This window comes from Macaca nemestrina, chromosome 10 (genome assembly GCF_043159975.1).
Source record: "Macaca nemestrina isolate mMacNem1 chromosome 10, mMacNem.hap1, whole genome shotgun sequence".
Classification (NCBI taxonomy): Eukaryota; Metazoa; Chordata; class Mammalia; order Primates; family Cercopithecidae; genus Macaca; species Macaca nemestrina.
In genome coordinates, this window is record NC_092134.1 from 15,148,647 (window position 1) to 15,166,946 (window position 18,300).

At 46.1% G+C, this 18,300-nt stretch overlaps 1 protein-coding gene across 3 annotated transcripts in view; it reads left to right on the forward strand.

The window, feature by feature from the left end:
• The window catches only part of LOC105495063 (WD repeat and SOCS box containing 2), a 27,185-nt gene continuing 8,885 nt past the window's right edge, over positions 1 to 18,300 (forward strand). Inside the window, exons 1-3 of one of the 3 annotated variants that reach the window (XM_011764249.2) lie at positions 1 to 146; positions 9,051 to 9,219; positions 18,010 to 18,254. In XM_011764249.2, the coding sequence (XP_011762551.1) occupies positions 134 to 146; positions 9,051 to 9,219; positions 18,010 to 18,254 (427 nt within the window). In that variant the 5' untranslated portion in view covers positions 1 to 133. Of the gene's footprint in view, positions 147 to 7,549; positions 7,678 to 8,127; positions 8,296 to 9,050; positions 9,220 to 18,009; positions 18,255 to 18,300 lie in introns of those variants that run through there. The other 2 variants (XM_011764242.3, XM_011764235.3) reach the window with 2 other exon arrangements.

An 18,300-nucleotide genomic window follows, 5' to 3' on the forward strand; every position in this document is an offset into this window, starting at 1 on the left:
GGAAGCAGCTGATGGCCTCTCCGGGCGGCGGCGGCGGCCGGGCCAGGGCGGGCGGCGCGGGGGCGGCATGAGGGCCCGCGGCCCGGGGGGCTGAGGCGCCCGCCGCCTGCCGCGGGGGCCGCGCGCGTCCTCCATGGAGGCCGGAGGTGAGTGGGGCCCGGCGGCCAGTTCCCGCCCGGCGGGGCCGTGGCCCGTTCTCCCCGGGGAGGGGGAGGCGACCCCGGGGCTGGCTCGGCGGGGCGGGGCGGGGGCTGGACGCGGCGGGGGCGTCCGGCCTGGGAGGTCCGCGCGGGGCCGGCGGGGGTGCGCGCCCGGCGACCAGCTTTGTTTCACTTTCGTTGTCAGTGGCCGCCACCCCGGCTCCCGCTGGCGACGGGATCGGGAAGATCGGGCTTCTGCGGGAGGAGATCCCCCGACCGGGACGGGGGGGCTCCTGGGTGGGGAGCACCAAGCCCTAAAACGGAGATCCCGAAGGGGGTGGGTGCCTCTGGGTACCCAGGTGCCAGGGGACGCACTCGCATGTCTAGATGGGAGTCACCTCTGCCCCTCACAAGCTGTGTGATGGTGACAGTGGACGAACCACAGAACCACCGCCAGCCACCCATGTCTCAGTTTTGTATCTGCAAAATGGGATAATTCTAGTACCTGCCTCGGAGGGTGGTTGGAACCCGGTAAAAATGGTGTCTGGGTTCCCTGTTGAAACAATCTATTCCCAGCCTCTCCCACTGGAGATTAATTCAGTGGAGGTGGGGCGGGACTGGAGATGCTGATCCCTGGCGATATGTATGATCAGGCAAGTTTAGGATACACTGATGGGTGAGGACCTTGCCTCTATTCTTGTTATGTGTCATCCCCATCAGAAGACAGCGTGGAAGTCAGGATATTGGATATACCTCAAACCAGCTCAGATGAACATTTAAATCTCAGTGGGAAAGGTGTGTCTCTTATGCAAGGGGAAAAAACCTCAAGACGCATGCACGCCTCCGCCCTCTCCCCTCCAACGACCTTCCCTCGGAATCCCACCTGCATAGAAACTTGGGATAGATTTAGAATTGATTCCTGGAGTCCCAGCTCTTGAAGGACCCGAGTTTAAATGCAATTTCCTTAGGAGAAATTTTCAGAACGGGGTCAAGGCCCAGGGCTCAGAATTTGTTCCAGAACTTCATTGTAATCTTGCAGCCAAGTTCAAGCTTCATCCTGGTCTGGAGAATTCTGATTGCTGATGGCTTGTTATTGTGGGTGGGAAGGTTGAAATCTGGATATTCCCTGGGGTGGTGTTACTTTTTAATTTAGGAAATGACATTTCTTTGTTTGCTGAAGTCAGGCATTGAGTTAAAGGCAGCTCTCTCCCCTTCCCATCTAGATAAGGGCTTTCTTTTCAGTGAGTGTGTTACCCGGAGAATTCTTTTTTAAAGGGCCCCTACTGTTTGTGTAGATCCTATGTGAATCTTTTTATAGCTTCCGTTTCATTTCCATTGCCTCCTTACAGTTCAGTGTGAAAGCAATCTGTAGCTGGCCTCCCTTTTTAACAGAAATCTGTTTCCAGTTCTGGGATTTTCCTAAAGATTGACAATTTCGTTTTGAGGGTGTGGGCAGGGTTGTTGAGAGCTGCCAAGTTACTGTACAAAAAAGGCCAGAGTTTTAACTTCTTTTCAAATGGAATAAAGCCCATTGTAAAGGAAATACAATGGGCAACAGTTGAAATCTTCAGAGCAATGGTTAGAATTCATTTATTCATTCAACAAATATTTGTTGAGTGTCTACTATGTGCCAGGCACCCTCTAGGCTAGCCCTGACCAACAAAAGTTTAATGTGAGCTACGTATGTAATTTAAAATGTTCAGATAGTCACATTAAAAAAGAAAAAAGAACTAGGCGACAATTTAAAAACTCTTTCAATCCAACATGTCTAAAATATTAGCGCTACATGTAATCAAATAAATTGTAATGTTTTAGATTTTTTGTGTGTGCTAACTGTTCAAAATGTGTTGTGTATTTTATAGTTTCAGGCCATCTGAATTCTGACTTGCCACATTTCAAGTGGCTGGTAACTACATGTGATTTCCCCATTAGACGGTGTAGCCCAATAGCAGTGAACTGGCAAGTTTGGGTGCGCTGAGAAAGAGATAGACAATAAATATGTAAAAATGACAGGCAATCAAGAAAATATCAACCAAATGTGCTAGGGTGGCTCACGCCGGTGATCCCAGCACTTTCGGAGGCTGAGGTGGGCAGATCACTTGAGGTCAGGAGTTCAAGACTAGCCTCACTAACATAATGAAACCCCGTCTCTACTGAAAATACAAAATTAACTGGGCGTGGTGGTGCATGCCTATAATCCCAGCTACTCAGGAGGCTGAGGCAGGAGAATCGCTTGAACTAGAGAGTGGGAGGTTGCAGTGAGCCGAGATCGTGCCATTGTACTCCAGCCTGGGCAACAAGAGTGAAATTCCATCTCAAAAAAAAGAAAAAGAAAATATCTAAGTGATGGTTATATAGAAAATAAAATGGTTAAAGGAAAGTGAATGGTGCCAGGCGCAGTGGCCCAGCAGTTTGGGAGGCCAACTTGGGTAGATCACTTGAGCCCAGGAGTTTGAGACCAGTCTAGGCAGCATGGCGAAATCCCATCTCTACAAAAAATACAGAACTATAGGCATGTAGAATGCGGCTGCAGTCCCAGCTGCTGGGGAGGCTGAGGTGGGAGGATCATCTGAGCCTGGGGAGGTCGAAGTTGCAGTGAGTCATGATCGCGCCTACAGCATTCCAGCCTGGGCGACAGAGCAAGACCCTGTCTCAAAAAAAAAAAAAAAAAAAAAAAGGAAAATGAATGGTCACTTTAGATGGTGAGGCCAGGATGGTCTCTTGAGAAGGTGACCTGAGGACTAATCCCTGAATGATAAGATGGAGCAACCGAGGAAAGCTTTTGAGGCCGGTGGAATATCTAATGTACATGTCCTGAGACAGGAAAAATCGCCTAGCTTCCTGCTGGCTGGGGTCATAGCTTTCATCTCTGTGTTAAGGCTAACTGCTTTGCCTAGAAGAGGCTTATAATATATACCTTTCCACTCAGCCTGATTGTCCAAACACATCCCATTGTTTAATTAGCAAACCCTGATCCAGGGCCAGGTGTGATGGCTCATGCCTGCAGGAGGATCGCTTGAGCTCAGATCAAAACCGGCTTGGTGAACATAGCCAGACACCCATCTCTACTAAAAATTTAAGTTAAAAAAAAAAAAAAATTAGCTGAGTGTGGTGGTATGCCCCTGTAGCCCCAGATACACAGGAGGCTGAGGCCGGAGGATCACTTGAACCTGGGTGGGAGGTTGAGGCTGCAGTGAGCTGTGATCAAGCCACTGCACCCCAGCCTGGGTTTCAGCATAAGACCTTGTCTCAAAAACAAAACAAAACAAATATATATGTATGATATACTTGAAATTTGCTAAAAGTGGATTTTAAGTGTTCTCACCACACAAAAATAAGTATGTGAGGTAATGCATATATGGTAATGAGCTTGAGCCATTCCACAATGTATACGTATATCAAAACATGTTATATGCCATAATATGTATGATTTTTATTTATCAATTTAAAAAAGAAGAGGCCAGATGCGGTGATTCACTCCTGTAATCCCAGCACTTTGGGAGGCCTAGGTGGGCAGATCACCTGAGGTCATGAGTTTGAGACCAGCCTGGCCAACATGGTGAAACCCCATCTCTACTAAAAATACAAAAATTAGCCAGGCGTGGTGGTGCATGCCTGTAATCCCAGCTACTCAGGAGGCTGAGGCAGAAGAATCACTTGAACCCAGGAGGCAGAGGTTGCAGTGAGCTGAGATCGCGCCACTGCACTCCAGCCTGGGCGGCAGAGTGAGACTCTGTCTCAAAATAAAAAAAAAAAAAAGGAGAAAACAAAGAAACCCTGATTCATAGGCCTTTTCACCAAGAAGGGTCTGCAAGTACCATACCAGATGAAGCTAGATCCCCCACCCCCAGCTGTGTTTTGTTTGTTTGTTTTGTTTTTAAGTTCTGTACTAATTAGGGCTTTCTCTCCCTGTAGCCAAGTTTAGTTTGGGCCCAGACTCCAAGAGACAGGAGTCACTGAGTTTGTTCTTCTTTTAGCTCCTGGATTCTTGAACCTGAAATAGCAAGAGATTAAATCCCTAAATCACAGAAATAGAGTGTGAATTCTGAGTAGGGCTTGTGTTTAAGAAGCATTTCATGTGAAGTGTTTGGCATAAGCATCATCAGAGTTTAAGGGGCTTTATTTATTTTTTATTTTTGGGGGACAGAGTCTTGCTCTCTCGCCCAGGCTGGAGTGTAGTGGTGCAATCTCTGCTCACTGCAACCTGTACCTCCTGGGTTCAAGTGATTTCTCCTGCCTCAGCCTCCCGAGTAGCTGGGACTACAGGCGCCCGCCACCATGCCTGGCTAACTTTTGTATTTTTAGTAGAGACGGGGTTTCACCATGTTGGCCAGGCTAGTCTCGAACTCTTGACCTCAAGTGATCCGCCTGCCTCGGCCTCCCAAAGTGTTGGGATTACAAGCATGAGCCACCATGCCCGGCCAGCTTTATATTACTTTTTTGTTTAAAGAGTTATACCATATGTATTTTTTAGACAAATATTTACTTACTGCCTGCCCTCCACCAGGAACTCTGCCAGCTCTGGGAATAAATATACAAGGTTCCTGCTCCCTGGAATTGATGTCCTAGTAGAGGGGAGACAGATGGCAATCAAATGGTGATAGGGCTGTAAAGAAAATAAAGTGAGGGGTTGTGAAGGAGGTTGACAGGGGTCAGAAGACTCTCTAAGCAGTTGTCATTTGAGCCAGACCTGAATAAGAATAGATGCCAGCCGAGGAGAGGCATTCCAGATGAAGGGAATGGTTGGTGCAAAGGCCTAGGGTCAGAACTAATTGAGCATTGGCAGAGGGTAGAGAGAAGGGCAATGTGTTGGAGCCAGGGGCAGGGAGAGAAGTACAAGCCCAGGGAGGTTCAGATTATGCTGGATTTTGAGGGCAGGGTGAGTAGCTAGAGCTTTATTCTAACAGTGAAACTGATCACTCTGGAGGCAAGGAGAATTGATGGTGCGGGGCTAGAGGGGAAGCAGGGAGAGCAACTGGAAGGTTGCCTACTGAGCCAGGTGGGAGATGGTGCTGCATGGATGAGAGTAGAGATGGAGGGGGGTTAGATTTGGCAAGTCTTTTGGAAACAGACTTCATAGAACTTGCTAATGGATTTGGTTTGGGAGATTAAAAAAAAAAAAAGATCAGGCATGGTGGTTTATGCCTGTAATCCCAGCACTTTGGGAGGCCGAGGTAGGCAGATTGCTTGAGTCCAGGAGTTTGAGACCAGCCTGGCCAAGATAGCAAAAACCTGTCTCTACTAAAAATACAACAATTAGCTGGGTGTGGTGGTGCGTGCCTGTAATCCCAGCTTCTTGGGAGGCTGAGGCATAAGAATTGCTTGAACCCAGGAGGCGGAGGTTGCAGTGAGCTGAGATCGTGCCATTGCGCCATTGCAGTCCAGCCTGGGTGACACAGCGAGACTCCATCTCAAAAAAAAAAAAAAAAGGGGGATAATGTAGAGGAAATGAACCAACTGTGAATGTTATCAGGATGGGAAAAAAAAAAAAGAAATTTTCATTCTGGTCATTTGATCCAGAACTCCTGGTCTCAAGCAATTCTTCCACCTCTGCCTCCCGGAGCGCTGGGATTACAGGTGTAAGCCACATCCCAGGCCATCCAGGTCATTTGAAAATGTTTCTCTAGATCAGTCAATGTCATTTAATACTTGACTGCATCTGGGTTTCTTAGCCTCAGCATTGTTGACGTTTTGGGCCAAATGATTCTTTGCTGGGGGCTGTCCTGTGCACTGCAGGGTGTTGAGCAGCATCCCTGGCCTCCACCCACTAGACAGCAGTAGTAGCATCTCCAGTTGTGACAACCAAAAATGTTACTGCCAAATGTCCTCAAGGGGCAAAATAGCCCCCAGTTGAGAACCCTGGGTCTATACAAATAGCTATACACATATGATTGTATAAATAAAACTATCACACATACAAATGTACAGATTTCTAGGAGGATTTACCTGGGTCTATACAACGAGCTATTTACACAGACCATATATATATATATATAAATTTCTTTCTTTCTTTTTTTCTTTTCTTTTCTTTCCTTCCTTTCTTTCTTTTCTTTCTTTCTCTTTCTAGAGATGGAGTCTTACTATGTTGACCAGGCTGGTCTTGAACTCCTGGCCTCAAGCGATCATTCCATCTCAGCCTACCGACGTGCTAGGATTATAAGCGTGAGCCACCGTGCCTGGCCAGACCTAATACATTAAAACCCAGATCTACACGTAGAACCTCTGAGAATGAATATTCTCTTTACAAAGGCTTGATATGATTTATTAACATTCTATTTAAAGACAGAAGTTTCAGCAACGCATACCTATTTTATATAACAAGATATACCTATGTTACTATTTTCCTATAAATGCATATACCAGAATTTATTTATTTATTTATTTATTTATTTATTTTTTTGAGACGGAGTTTCACTCTTGTTGCCTAGGCTGGAGTGCAATGACGCCATCTTGGCTCACTGCAGCCTCTGCCTTCCACCTCCCGGGTTCAAGCAATTCTCCTGCCTCAGCCCCCTGAGTAGGTGGGATACAGGCATGTGCTGCTACGCCTGGCTTATTTTGTATTTTTAGTAGAGACGGGGTTTCTCCATGTTGGTCAGGCTGGTCTCGAACTCCTGACCTCAGGTGATCTGTCCGCCTTGGCCTCCCAAAGTGCTGGGATTACAGGCATGAGCCTATTTTTTTTTTTTGAGACAGAGTCTTGGTCTGTCACCCAGGCTGGAGTGCAGTGGCGCAATCTCGGCTCATTGCAACCTCCGCCTCCTGGGTTTAAGTGCTTCTCCTTCCTCAGCTTCCTGAGTAGCTGGGATTACAGGTGCCCGCTACCATGCGTGGCTAATTTTTTTTTTTTTTTTAATGTATTTTTAGTAGAGACATAGTTTCACCATGTTTGCTAGGCTGGTCTTAAACTCCTGTCCTGAAGTGATCCACCTGCCTTGGCCTCCCAAAGTGCTGGGATTACAGATGTGAGCCACTGCACCCGGCAAAAATATTTTATAAATATACACATATGCATCTCTACCATCTGCTTTACCGAATCCAAGATACCATGGATTGTATTATCATCATGTATAACTGAGAAAAAAATACTACCTATTTAACTATGAAAAGTCATTGATTGTAAGATACATCCTGATTTCAGCAAGGTCAAAATGTAGATGTATAAAGATGTGTCTTAACATATATGAAATATGAGTTTTAAAAATGAGTATCTATCTGGTAACAGCCAGGGTCAAAGTCTTCCACATTCCACATTCCTTGTGTGGAATGCACACATCAGGAACTGACCTCATTCAGGATGGAAGCCAGTTTTTATATTAGTAAGTATCACAGTCATAATGGTCAAAAAATTCATTCTGAAGGCCTTTAATTTATGAGCTTCCTCAGCCATTGAGAATCTTCCACCGGAGTAAAGAACTGAACTAGGAACTGTGGGTCAGTCAATGAAGAAGCTCCAATCTGGTGCCTACTCTTTCAGAAAATGGTGTGCTAGGTCCTGGGAGAAACAAAGATGAAATGATCTGGGTGTTGGAACAAGGTATTTAGACACTGATAAGGAGGGCCGGGGGCAGAGGGAAATTGGTTACATAAGAAAGAACGAAATAAACAAGGTGCGACTTATTTCCGTTTTGATAGTGTGAGATCAGGGTACGCTTCTTAGTTGTGAATCTAGGTGGGATTATTACTTTTTCTTTCTTTTTTGTTACTTTGAGAAGCTAGGGATTCTCATAAGCAAAAGTGGGTCCAGGTGTGAACGTAAATAAGCCCCTTGCATGTTAAGGAGATTTTGTGGCCAGAGTGTGGCCTGCAGGGAGGGGATAAGGGAAGGAGTCTGGACCGATGGGCTGGGGCAGATGGCATGTGGTGGAAGGCCTGGGCTCAGTTGCCTTTATGATGTAGGCAGGTGGGAGCTTTCAAATGTATTTGAAAGAAATGATGTGATGGTATGTGTATTTCAGCTTTAGCAGCGTCTCCAGGGGTAGGAAGACCGATCAGGAGACTGTAGCAAAAGATCTGGGCAAGATGAGATGAAGGTTTAACCCCGGACAGAGGATGTGGAAGCAGGAGAGATGGGGAGATGGAATCCATACTTCTGAGTGTGAGGAAGCAGGGCAAGGACTGAGCGTTTTTAGCCTTGATGATGGGGAGGATGCAGGCGAGTGAGAGGGAGCCTTTGAGTTTCATATATTCCTTCTTTGACAGCAGCAGGTTCTTTTTTTTTTTTTTTTTTTGAGATGGAGTCTTGCTCTGTTGCCCAGGCTGGAGTGCAGTGGCGCGATCTCGGCTCACTGCAAACTCCACCTCCCGGGTTCACACCATTCTCCTGCCTCAGCCTCCCAAGTAGCTGGGACTACAGGCGTCCGCCACCACACCTGCCTAATTTTTGATATTTTTAGTAGAGATGGGGTTTCACCATGTTAGTCAGGATGGTCTCGATCTCCTGACCTCGTGATTCGCCCACCTCAGCCTCCTAAAGTGCTGGGATTACAGGCATGAGCCACCGCGCCCGTTCCTAGCAGCAGGTTCTTTTGAAGAAAACTGAAATGCGTTGGAAGGCCTTGCTATTTCGGCCCCATAATCAGCACTATCTAGCATATTCCTGGTCTGGCTATCTCTCCACTTTCCTCCCCTTCAAGTATTCATAGGAAAATGAGGCCTCCATTCACTGAGTTCACGGGCACAAAGGTTACTGTGAGTCATGGTTAACCAGCAGTGAGGAGTGCCAGGATTGAGTAACCATGGTGGAATGTGGCCTGTGGCTGCTGTTATTGCCCTGGGTCATTTAAGTGACAACTCCCTCTGGGAATGGATAGTGTCGCTCTTTGCCACAGGGAGACGGTGGCTTTCCTGTGTCTGGGTGGTCAGGGAGCAAGGGGGTGTGTATTTGAAGCATGTTGTCTCCTGCCCCAGAGGAACCGCTGCTGCTGGCCGAACTCAAGCCCGGGCGCCCCCACCAGTTTGATTGGAAGTCCAGCTGTGAAACCTGGAGCGTCGCCTTCTCCCCAGATGGCTCCTGGTTTGCTTGGTCTCAAGGACACTGCATCGTCAAACTGATCCCCTGGCCACTGGAGGAGCAGTTGTAAGTGTTCTCTCACTGGGGCCCCCATCCAGCGCGTTTCCAAACACCCCTTATTCTTTTGCCATCTCCCTGCCCGAGAACCAGAGAGAGGGAAGGTGGCTCATGGTTCAGGAATTGATCATGGGGGTTTCCAGAGCCCCAAGTTCTGTATATGTGAAAGTCAATTCGGTCAAGATTATGTTAGCCCCAAGTTGGCTTTTTTTTCCATAGCTTTTTTGAGATGTAATTTATATACCACACAATTTGTCCATTTAAAGTATACAATACAATGGCTTTTAGTCTATCTGCAGAGTTGTGCATCCATCACCATCATCAATTTTACTTTATTTATTTATTTTTTGAGACAGTCTCTGTCTCCTAAGCTGGAGTGCAGTGGCGCAATCTTGGCTCACTACAACCTTTGCCTCCTGGGTTCAAGCGATTCTCCTGCCTGCCTCAGTCTCCTGAGTAGCTGGGATTACAGGCGTACACCACCATGCCTGGCTAATTTTTGTATTATTAGTAGAGATGAGGTTTTGCCATGTTGGCCAGGCTGGGCTCGAACTCCTGACCTCAAGTGATTCACCTGCCTCAGCCTCCCAAAGTGCTGGGATTACACATTTCTCCCATGAGCCACTGCACCCAGCACATAATCAATTTTAGAATATCTTTATTTCCTCAAAAAGAAATCCTGTATCCCTTAGCTTAGATCCCCTAACCCCCCTGCACTCTCCAGGCAACCACTAATCTACTTTGTCTCTCTAGATTGACCTATTCTAGATGTTTCCTATTCATGGTTCATACAACACGTAGCCTTTTTTGACTAGCTTCTTTCATTTTACATAATGTTTTCACAATTCGTCTGTGTTCTAGCATATACTAGTATTTCATTTCCTTTTATTGCATCATATGGAGATGACAAATTTTGTTCATACATTTATCAGTTGATGAACATTGGGTTGTCTTCATGTTTTGGTTGTTACAAATAGTGCTGCTGTGAACATTTTTATAGAAAACTTGTGTTTTCTATGTTTAACTATTTGAGGAAGTGTCAGACTGTTTTCCAGAGTGGCTACACCATTTTACTTTCCCACCAGCAATGGATTCAGGTTCCAGATTCTCTACATCCAACCCTTGTTATTGTGTGTCTTTTTTATTATCCTAGCGGATAGCCATCCTAGCGGTGTGAAGTGGCATTTCATAGTGGTTTTGATTTGCATTTCCCTGATGGCTACAGATGTCAAGCATCTTTTCTTTTCTTTTCTTTTCTTTTTTTTTTTTGAGGCAGAGTCTCTGTTGTTCAGGCTGGAGTGCAGTGGCATGATCTCGGCTCACTGCAACCTCCACCTCCTGGGTTCAAGCAATTCTGCCTCAGCCTCCCAAGTAGCTGGGACTACAGGTGCACACCACCGCGCCCAGATAATGTTTGTATTTTTAGTAGAGACGAGGTTTCACTGTGTTGGCCAGGCTGGTCTCAAACTCAGGTGATCCACCCGCCTTGGCCTCCCAGAGTGCTGGGATTACAGGTGTGGAGCCACTGCACCTGGCGGAGTATCTTTTCAGGTGCTTACTGGTCCTTTGTATATGTTGTTTGGATAAATGTCTACTCAGAGCCTTTGCTCGTTTTTGTCTCTTTATTATCAACCAAGTTTATTTTATTTTATTTTATTTTTTGAGACAGAGAGAGGGTCTTGCTCTCTTGTCCAGGCTTGAGTGCAGTGGCTCAGTCACGGCTCACTGCAGCCTTAATCTGCTGGGCTCAAGCTGTCCTCCTGCCCTAGCCTCCCAAGTAGCTGGTACTACAGGCGCACCACCATGCCCGCTCAACTTTTAAATATTTTGTAGAGACAGGGTCTCGCCTAGGCCTGGTCTTGAACTCCTGGCCTCAAGCAGTCCTCCTGCCTCAGCCTCCCAAGTAGCTGGGATTACAGGCGTGAGCCATGGCGCTTGGCCAAGTTTAGTTTCTGATGCTAGTTTTTCTTTCTTTGGGATGAACAAGCCCCGGTGTCAGAATGCTGTGAGCTCCCATTCAGATAGTCCAGCATCTGTATGTTTTCATTGGTCCCAGGGCAACTCTATGTCTGTATTCATTCATTCAGCCAGCCTTGGTTGCATAGGTTCTTTCTTTTTGGTTTTTTTTTTTTTTTTGAGACGTAGTCTTGCTCTGTCGCCCAGGCTGGAGTGCAAGGGCGCAATCTTGGCTCACTGCAATCTCCGCCTCCTGGGTTCAAGCAATTCTCCTGCCTCCTGAGTAGCTGGGATTACAGGCATGCGCTACCACCTCTGGCTAATTTTTTTGTATTTTAGTAGAGACGGTGTTTTACTATGTTGGCCAGCCTTGGTTGCATAGTTTCTTTGCGTAACACGGAGTTAGGGACTGAGAGTCCTGAGATAAATCAAACATGGCCCTTGCCCTTGAAGCTCTCATTTATTTTGCTTTAAGCATTTTTTATAAATAACATTAGATTTAAGGTTTTTATAAGTTGGATATGAAATTTGCATTGATAAAAGGGAATGTTGACAGGAGTTTGTTGAGATGGGTACTCTGCATGCTGCTAGGGTTGAGGGGGATAAATCTGTGCAGTTTCTGGAAGGAAGGCTGGCAAAATGCATCAAAGACCTGAAAAATGTTCTTTTGGGCCGGGCGCGGTAGCTGATGCCTGTAATCCCAGCACTTTGGGAGGCCGAGGCAGGCGGATCCCTTGAGGTCAGGAGTTTGAGACCAGTTTGGCCAACATGGTGAAATCCTGTCTCTACTAAAAATACAAAAAGTTAGACAGGTGTGGTGGTGTGCACCTGTAATCCCAGCTACTCAGGAGGCTGAGATAGGAGAATCGCGTGAACCTGGGAGGCGGAGGTTGCAGTGAGCTGAGATCGCGCCACTGCACTCCAGCCTGGGTAACAGAGCAAGACTCCATCTCAAAAAAAAAACAAAAAAAAGAAATCTCAGAAATGGTGTCATCTATTTATATAGATGATCTTCATTATGAAATTAGTTGTATATTAAGAAAATTGGAAACAGTTTGAAATCCAGAAATGAGAGGATGGTTAAGAAAATTTTACGGCCGGGCGCGGTGGCTCAAGCCTGTAATCCCAGCACTTTGGGAGGCCGAGACGGGCGGATCACGAGGTCAGGAGATCGAAACCATCCTGGCTAACACGGTGAAACCCCGTCTCTATTAAGAAATACAAAAAACTAGCCGGGCGAGGTGACGGGCGCCTGTAGTCCCAGCTACTCGGGAGGCTGAGGCAGGAGAATGGCGTGAACCCGGGAGGCGGAGCTTGCAGTGAGCTGAGATCCGGCCACTGCACTCCAGCCTGGGCGACAGAGCGAGACTCCGTCTCAAAAAAAAAAAAAAAAAAAAAAAAAAAAAAGAAAATTTTACCATTTCCATATGATATTTTTGCAGCCATCAAATTTTGTCATGTGTTTTTAATCAGAGTTTTCAGTTCCTTCTGTGGTCGGTTTAATGATAATGCCAAGGTCATACATTGTTTACTAATTCACCACTTGAAATACAAGGGATGCTCCTTCAAGACTTGACATATAAGTACATTTACTATATGAATTTATAGTCTGCCTTTTTTTTTTTTTTTTTTTTTTTTGAGAGAGTCTTGCTCTGTCATCCGGGCCAGAGTGTACTGGCGCATCTCGGCTCACTGCAACCTCCGCCTCCTGGATTCAAGCGGTTCTCCTGCCTCAACCTCCTGAGTAACTGGGATTACAGGCGTGTGCCACCACACTCAGCTAATTGTTTTGTATTTTTAGCAGAGACAAGGTTTCACTATGTTGCCCAGGCTGGTCTTGAACTCCTGGCCTCAAGGGATCCACCCACCTTGGCCTCCCAAAGTGCTGGGATTACAGGCGTGAGCCATTGCACCTGACAAAATCACATATTTTGAAGAACAGTATTCTGAGGAAATGTTTGCAGTATGAAGCTTATTGAAAAAAAAAAGAGGCTATATGGCCGGGTGTGGTGGCTCACGCCTGTAATCCCAGCACTTTGGGAGGCAGAAGTGGAAGGATTACTTGAGGCTAGGAGTTCTAGATCAGCCTGGGCAACATAGCAAGACCCTGTTTCTACAAAAAAAAATTTAAAAATTAGCCTGGCGTGGTGGCACATGCATGTGGTCCTAGCTACTCAGGAGGCTGAGATGGGAGGATCGCCTGAACCCAGGAATTAGAGGCTGCAGTGAGCTCTGATCATACCAGGCCACTCCAGCCTGGGCGACAGTGAGATGCTGTCTCTTAAAAAAAATAAAAAGCAGTTTGTAAAACCATGTATGCAGTATGATACCAGATTTGGCTTTTTTTGTTTTTTTTTTTTTTTGAGACGGAGTCTCTCTCTGTCGCCCAGGCTGGAGTGCAGTGGCCAGATCTCAGCTCACTGCAAGCTCCATCTCCCGGGTTCACGCCATTCTCCTGCCTCAGCCTCCCGAGTAGCTGGGACTACAGGCGCCCGCCACCTCGCCCGGCTAGTTTTTTGTATTTTTTAGTAGAGACAGGGTTTCACCATGTTAGCCAGGATGGTCTCGATCTCCTGACCTCGTGATCCACCCGTCTCGGCCTCCCAAAGTGCTGGGATTACAGGCTTGAGCCACCACGCCCGGCCAGATTTGTTTTTAAAAGACGTGTATATACACAAAAATTTATAGTGAGATGTTTAGAATGGTGGTGTTAGGATTATAGGTAATTTTTACTTTATTTGTCTCATTTTCACATTTCTCCCATGTTTCTCTTCTATTTTTATTTATTATTTTTATAATTTAAAATAATTGGGTTTTTTGGGGGGCAGAGACAAGGTCTTACTCCGTCACCCAGGCTGGAGTACAGTGGCATGATCATAGCTCAATGCAGCTTTGAACTCCTTGCCTCAAGTGATCCTCCCTCAGCTTCCTAAAGGCGTAGCCACCACACCCCGCCAACAATTGCTATTTTAAAAGTCTTTTAAAAGAGAATTTGAGGCATTTATATTCTAGTTAGGGTAGTTTTACATTTTAAAAAAATCATATTATGTAGTGCTTTTGATATTGAGCAAATAATTGATATTAACCAAATAATTATACTGCTTTTTGAAATAAAGTTTTTAGAAACTTTAACTTCAGTGAAGCTAAATTCTGCCAATGAATCTGTCTTGCCTCATCAGCCCTTTCCCATGATACGATCCCACTGCGTTTCATGTAACTCATCCCTTGATTCATTAGTAAACTCAAAGTATTTGTTAAGCATTAGGCCAGGATACCCAAGACCTTAGTTCCAGTTCTGCCCCTGATTTTGTGACCCTGGGAAAGTTAATAACCCATAAAATGGAGATTTTAGTATCTCTTTCTAGAAAAATTAAATTTAGGATATTAAAATGAAATGATAAATATGCCTTAATTCTTTTGGAATAAAGTAGCTACAGGTGTATTCCTTAATTCAAATGCAGAAATTAGGGCCAGGTGTGGTGCCACATGCCTATAATCTCAGCACTTTGGGAGGCGTGGATGGATTGCTTGAGGCCAGGAATTAGTGACTAACCTGGGCAACACAGCAAGACCCTGTCTCTGCAAAAAATTAAAAAATTAGCTGGGTATGGTGGCATGCACCTGTAGTCCCAGCTACTCAGGAGGCTGAGGTGGAAGGACTGCTTGAGCCCTGGAGTTCAAGGCTGCTGTAAGCTATAGTCACACCACTGCACTGCAGCCTGGGTGCCAGAGAGTGACCCTGTCTCTAAAAAAAAACCAAAATAAATAAAACAAATACAGAAATCAGGATTTTATAAGAAATAAAATAAATTTAACTGGTGGCTCCAACCTGTCTTAAACCTCTTCCCATACCCTGCCTCTTAAGTGCTTCTTCTCGTGACAGCAAACTCAGCGGCCAGTGCCAGGGCTAGAGCCAGGTAGGTCTGGACCAATCGAAGTGACATTCGTGGTCACATTCAGATTGGCCAGAATAACAAGTTTTAGCCTATATTTGGCCATTTAGACCCAGAGGTTGGCAAACTTTTTCTTTTTCTTTTCTTTTTTTTTTTTTTTTTGAGATGGAGTCTTGCTCTGTCATCCAGGCTGGAGTGCAGTGGTGCGACCTCAGTTCACTGCAACCTCTGCCTCCTGGGCTCAAGCAATTCTCCTGCTTCAGCCTCCTAAGTAGCTGGGACTATAGGCACCCCCCACCATGCCCGGCTAATTTTTTGTATTTTTAGTAGAGACGGGGTATTACCATGTTGGCCAGGCTGGTCTCAAACTCCTGACCTCAAGTGATCCGCCCACCTTGGCCTCCCAAAATGCTGGGATTACAGGCATGAGCTATAGTGCCTGGCCAACTTTTTCTATAAAGTAAATAGTTTAGGCTTTGTAGGCCATAAGGTCTCTGTCTTGACTGTTGAACTCTACTGTCACAGTGTGAAAGCAGCCTCAGACAATACCTAAACAAATGCGTGTGACTGCGTTCCAATACAACTTTATTGACAAGAACAAAATCTGTCATTTGCTACAACATGGATGAACCTGAGGGACTTTATCCTAAGTGAAATGAATTAGGCACAGAGAGACAAATACTGCGTGATCTCACGTACATGTAGAATCTAAAAAAGTCTAACTCATAGAAACAGAGAGTAGAATGGTGGTTACCGGGGGTGGGAGAGGGAGTGGGGAGATATTGATCAAAGGTATAAAGTTTCAGCTAAGCAGGGTAAGTTCAGAAGATCTATTGTACAGCATGATGACTGTGGTTATTAATAATATACACTTGACAATTGCTAAGAGCGTAGACCTTTTTTTTTGAGACAGGGTCTGACTCTGTCACCCAGACTGGAGTACAGTGATGTGATCTTGGCTCAGTGCAACCTCCGCCTCCTGGCTCAAGCAATCCTCCCATATCAGCCTCCCGAGTACCTGGGATTACAGACGTGCGCCACCAGGCCCCTGCCACCACACCCAGCTAATTTTTGTATTTTTAGTAGAGACGGGGTTTCACCATATTGGTCAGGCTGGTCTCGAACTCCTGACCTCAGGTGATCCACCCACCTCGGCCTCCCAAATTGCTGGAATTACAGGTGTGAGCCACCGTGCCCGGCCCCTCCCTTCTAATTTTGTAAATGAGCTTGGTTAAAATTCTTTCATGTCTTTCACCACACAATTGACAGAAATGTGATTTAGTTAGAATTTTTTGGGAACATCTGTAATATTGGGTTGGTGCAAAAGTAATGGTGGTAATTACAAATACTGCAATTATTTCTGCACCAATTAATACATAAAGTTGTCAACTACATATGCGTCAAGTTTAGGATTTCTCATGGAACCAAATTTGGCGTTCAGCTTTCTCGTCTCCATTTCCCTCAGTTTAACCAACCAGAGTATGGTCAGGTCACATGGAGACCTTTGTGCTGTGTACCGCAAACAGTAAGCTTCATGTTTTCAGGCTCAACCCCAGGGCTGGCCAAGTGCTTGTGCATTTGAGACATTGTTTCCTGGGCACAGTGGCAGCCAGGGCCCCATGTTTTAGCTTATCTGGGCCTGTTTCACTGTAAGTTGAATTGTAGGAGAGGGTTGGGTTAAGAGATCTTCCAGGACAGGCTACCTCTACACAGCCCTGTGAATTCCTTTTCTCTCTTGACTACCTTGCTGTTTGATTCTTGTGCGGGTTACCATCAGGGAAGTAAATGAAGGAGCCTCATTAATCAGTTGGAACATAGTGAGTAAAGGTGGAAATTAACATGTACCAAACAAACGGTGTTGGCAAGACAGGGGTTTATTTTCCAGCTCCTTGGGGATTTCTAAGCTAGAGATAAGGGAACTCATCAGGCAGGAGAGTGGTGGCTGTTCAGACTCTAAGTTCTGCCCTAGTTCCAAACCTGCATTGCGCTTTCTTACTCATGGGAAAAACTGAGTATCTTTTTCCTTCCACTCACCAAAACCCGAGAGAACTTTCTGAGCAAGCATGTGACTCCCTGGAGCATCTGTGATTTAGTTATCCCATAAGGCAGGTCACCCCATTGCAGGGCTGTTGCAAATAGATTGAGCCATGGCCAGTATAGCCTGTGTTACATCAACTCTTTTTTTTTTTTTTTTTTTTTGAGACAGAGTTTTGCCTTTGTTCCCCAGGCTGGAGTGCAATGGTGCGATCTTGGTTCACTGCAACCTCCGCCCCCTGGGTTCAAGCGATTCTCCTGCCTCAGCCTCCCAAGTAGCTGGGGTTACAGGCACCCGCCACTATGCCCAGCTAATCTTTTTTTTTTTTTTTTTTTTAGTAGAGATGGGGCTTCACCATGTTGGCCAGGCTGGTCTCGAACTCTAGAACTCAGGTGATCCACCTGCCTTGGCTTCCCAAAGTGCTGGGATTTACAGGCATGAGCCACCATGCCCGGCCTACATCAACTCTTAAAAAGAAACAAAAAGAAAAGTCACAGCAAATTGCACCAAAGGCCAGCTTGTTTCTAGGATTTAAAATCTTATGTGGCCCGGTGGGGTGGCTCATGCCAGTAATCCCAGCACTTTGGGAGGCCAAGGTGGGCAGATCACTTGAGCTCAGGAGTTCGAGACCAGCCTGGGCAACATGACAAAAGTCCGTCCTACAAAAAATACAAACAGAGTTAACAGAGCCTAATGGCACATGCCTGTAGTCCTAGCTACTTGGTGGAGGCTGAGGCGGGAGGATCAGTTGAGCAGGGAGGTCAAGGCTGAGTGAGCCATGATTGTGTCACTGCATGCCAGCTTGGGTGACAGACCCTTCCCTCCACTCCCCAAAAGTCTTACATGTCCCAGGATGAAAAGTTGATAGACTTGGTAACAATTGCAGATTCATTAAGAAATCTCTGCTTCTCCCAGCATCCCTAAAGGGTTTGAAGCCAAAAGCCGCAGTAGCAAAAATGAGACGAAAGGGAGGGGCAGCCCAAAAGAGAAGACGCTGGACTGTGGTCAGATTGTCTGGGGGCTGGCCTTCAGCCCGTGGCCTTCCCCACCCAGCAGGAAGCTCTGGGCACGCCACCACCCCCAGGTGCCCGATGTCTCTTGCCTGGTTCTTGCTACAGGACTCAACGATGGGCAGATCAAGATCTGGGAGGTGCAGACAGGTAGGTCATTCCTGGCTGGCGCAGGAGATGGGAGGCTCGGGTGCAT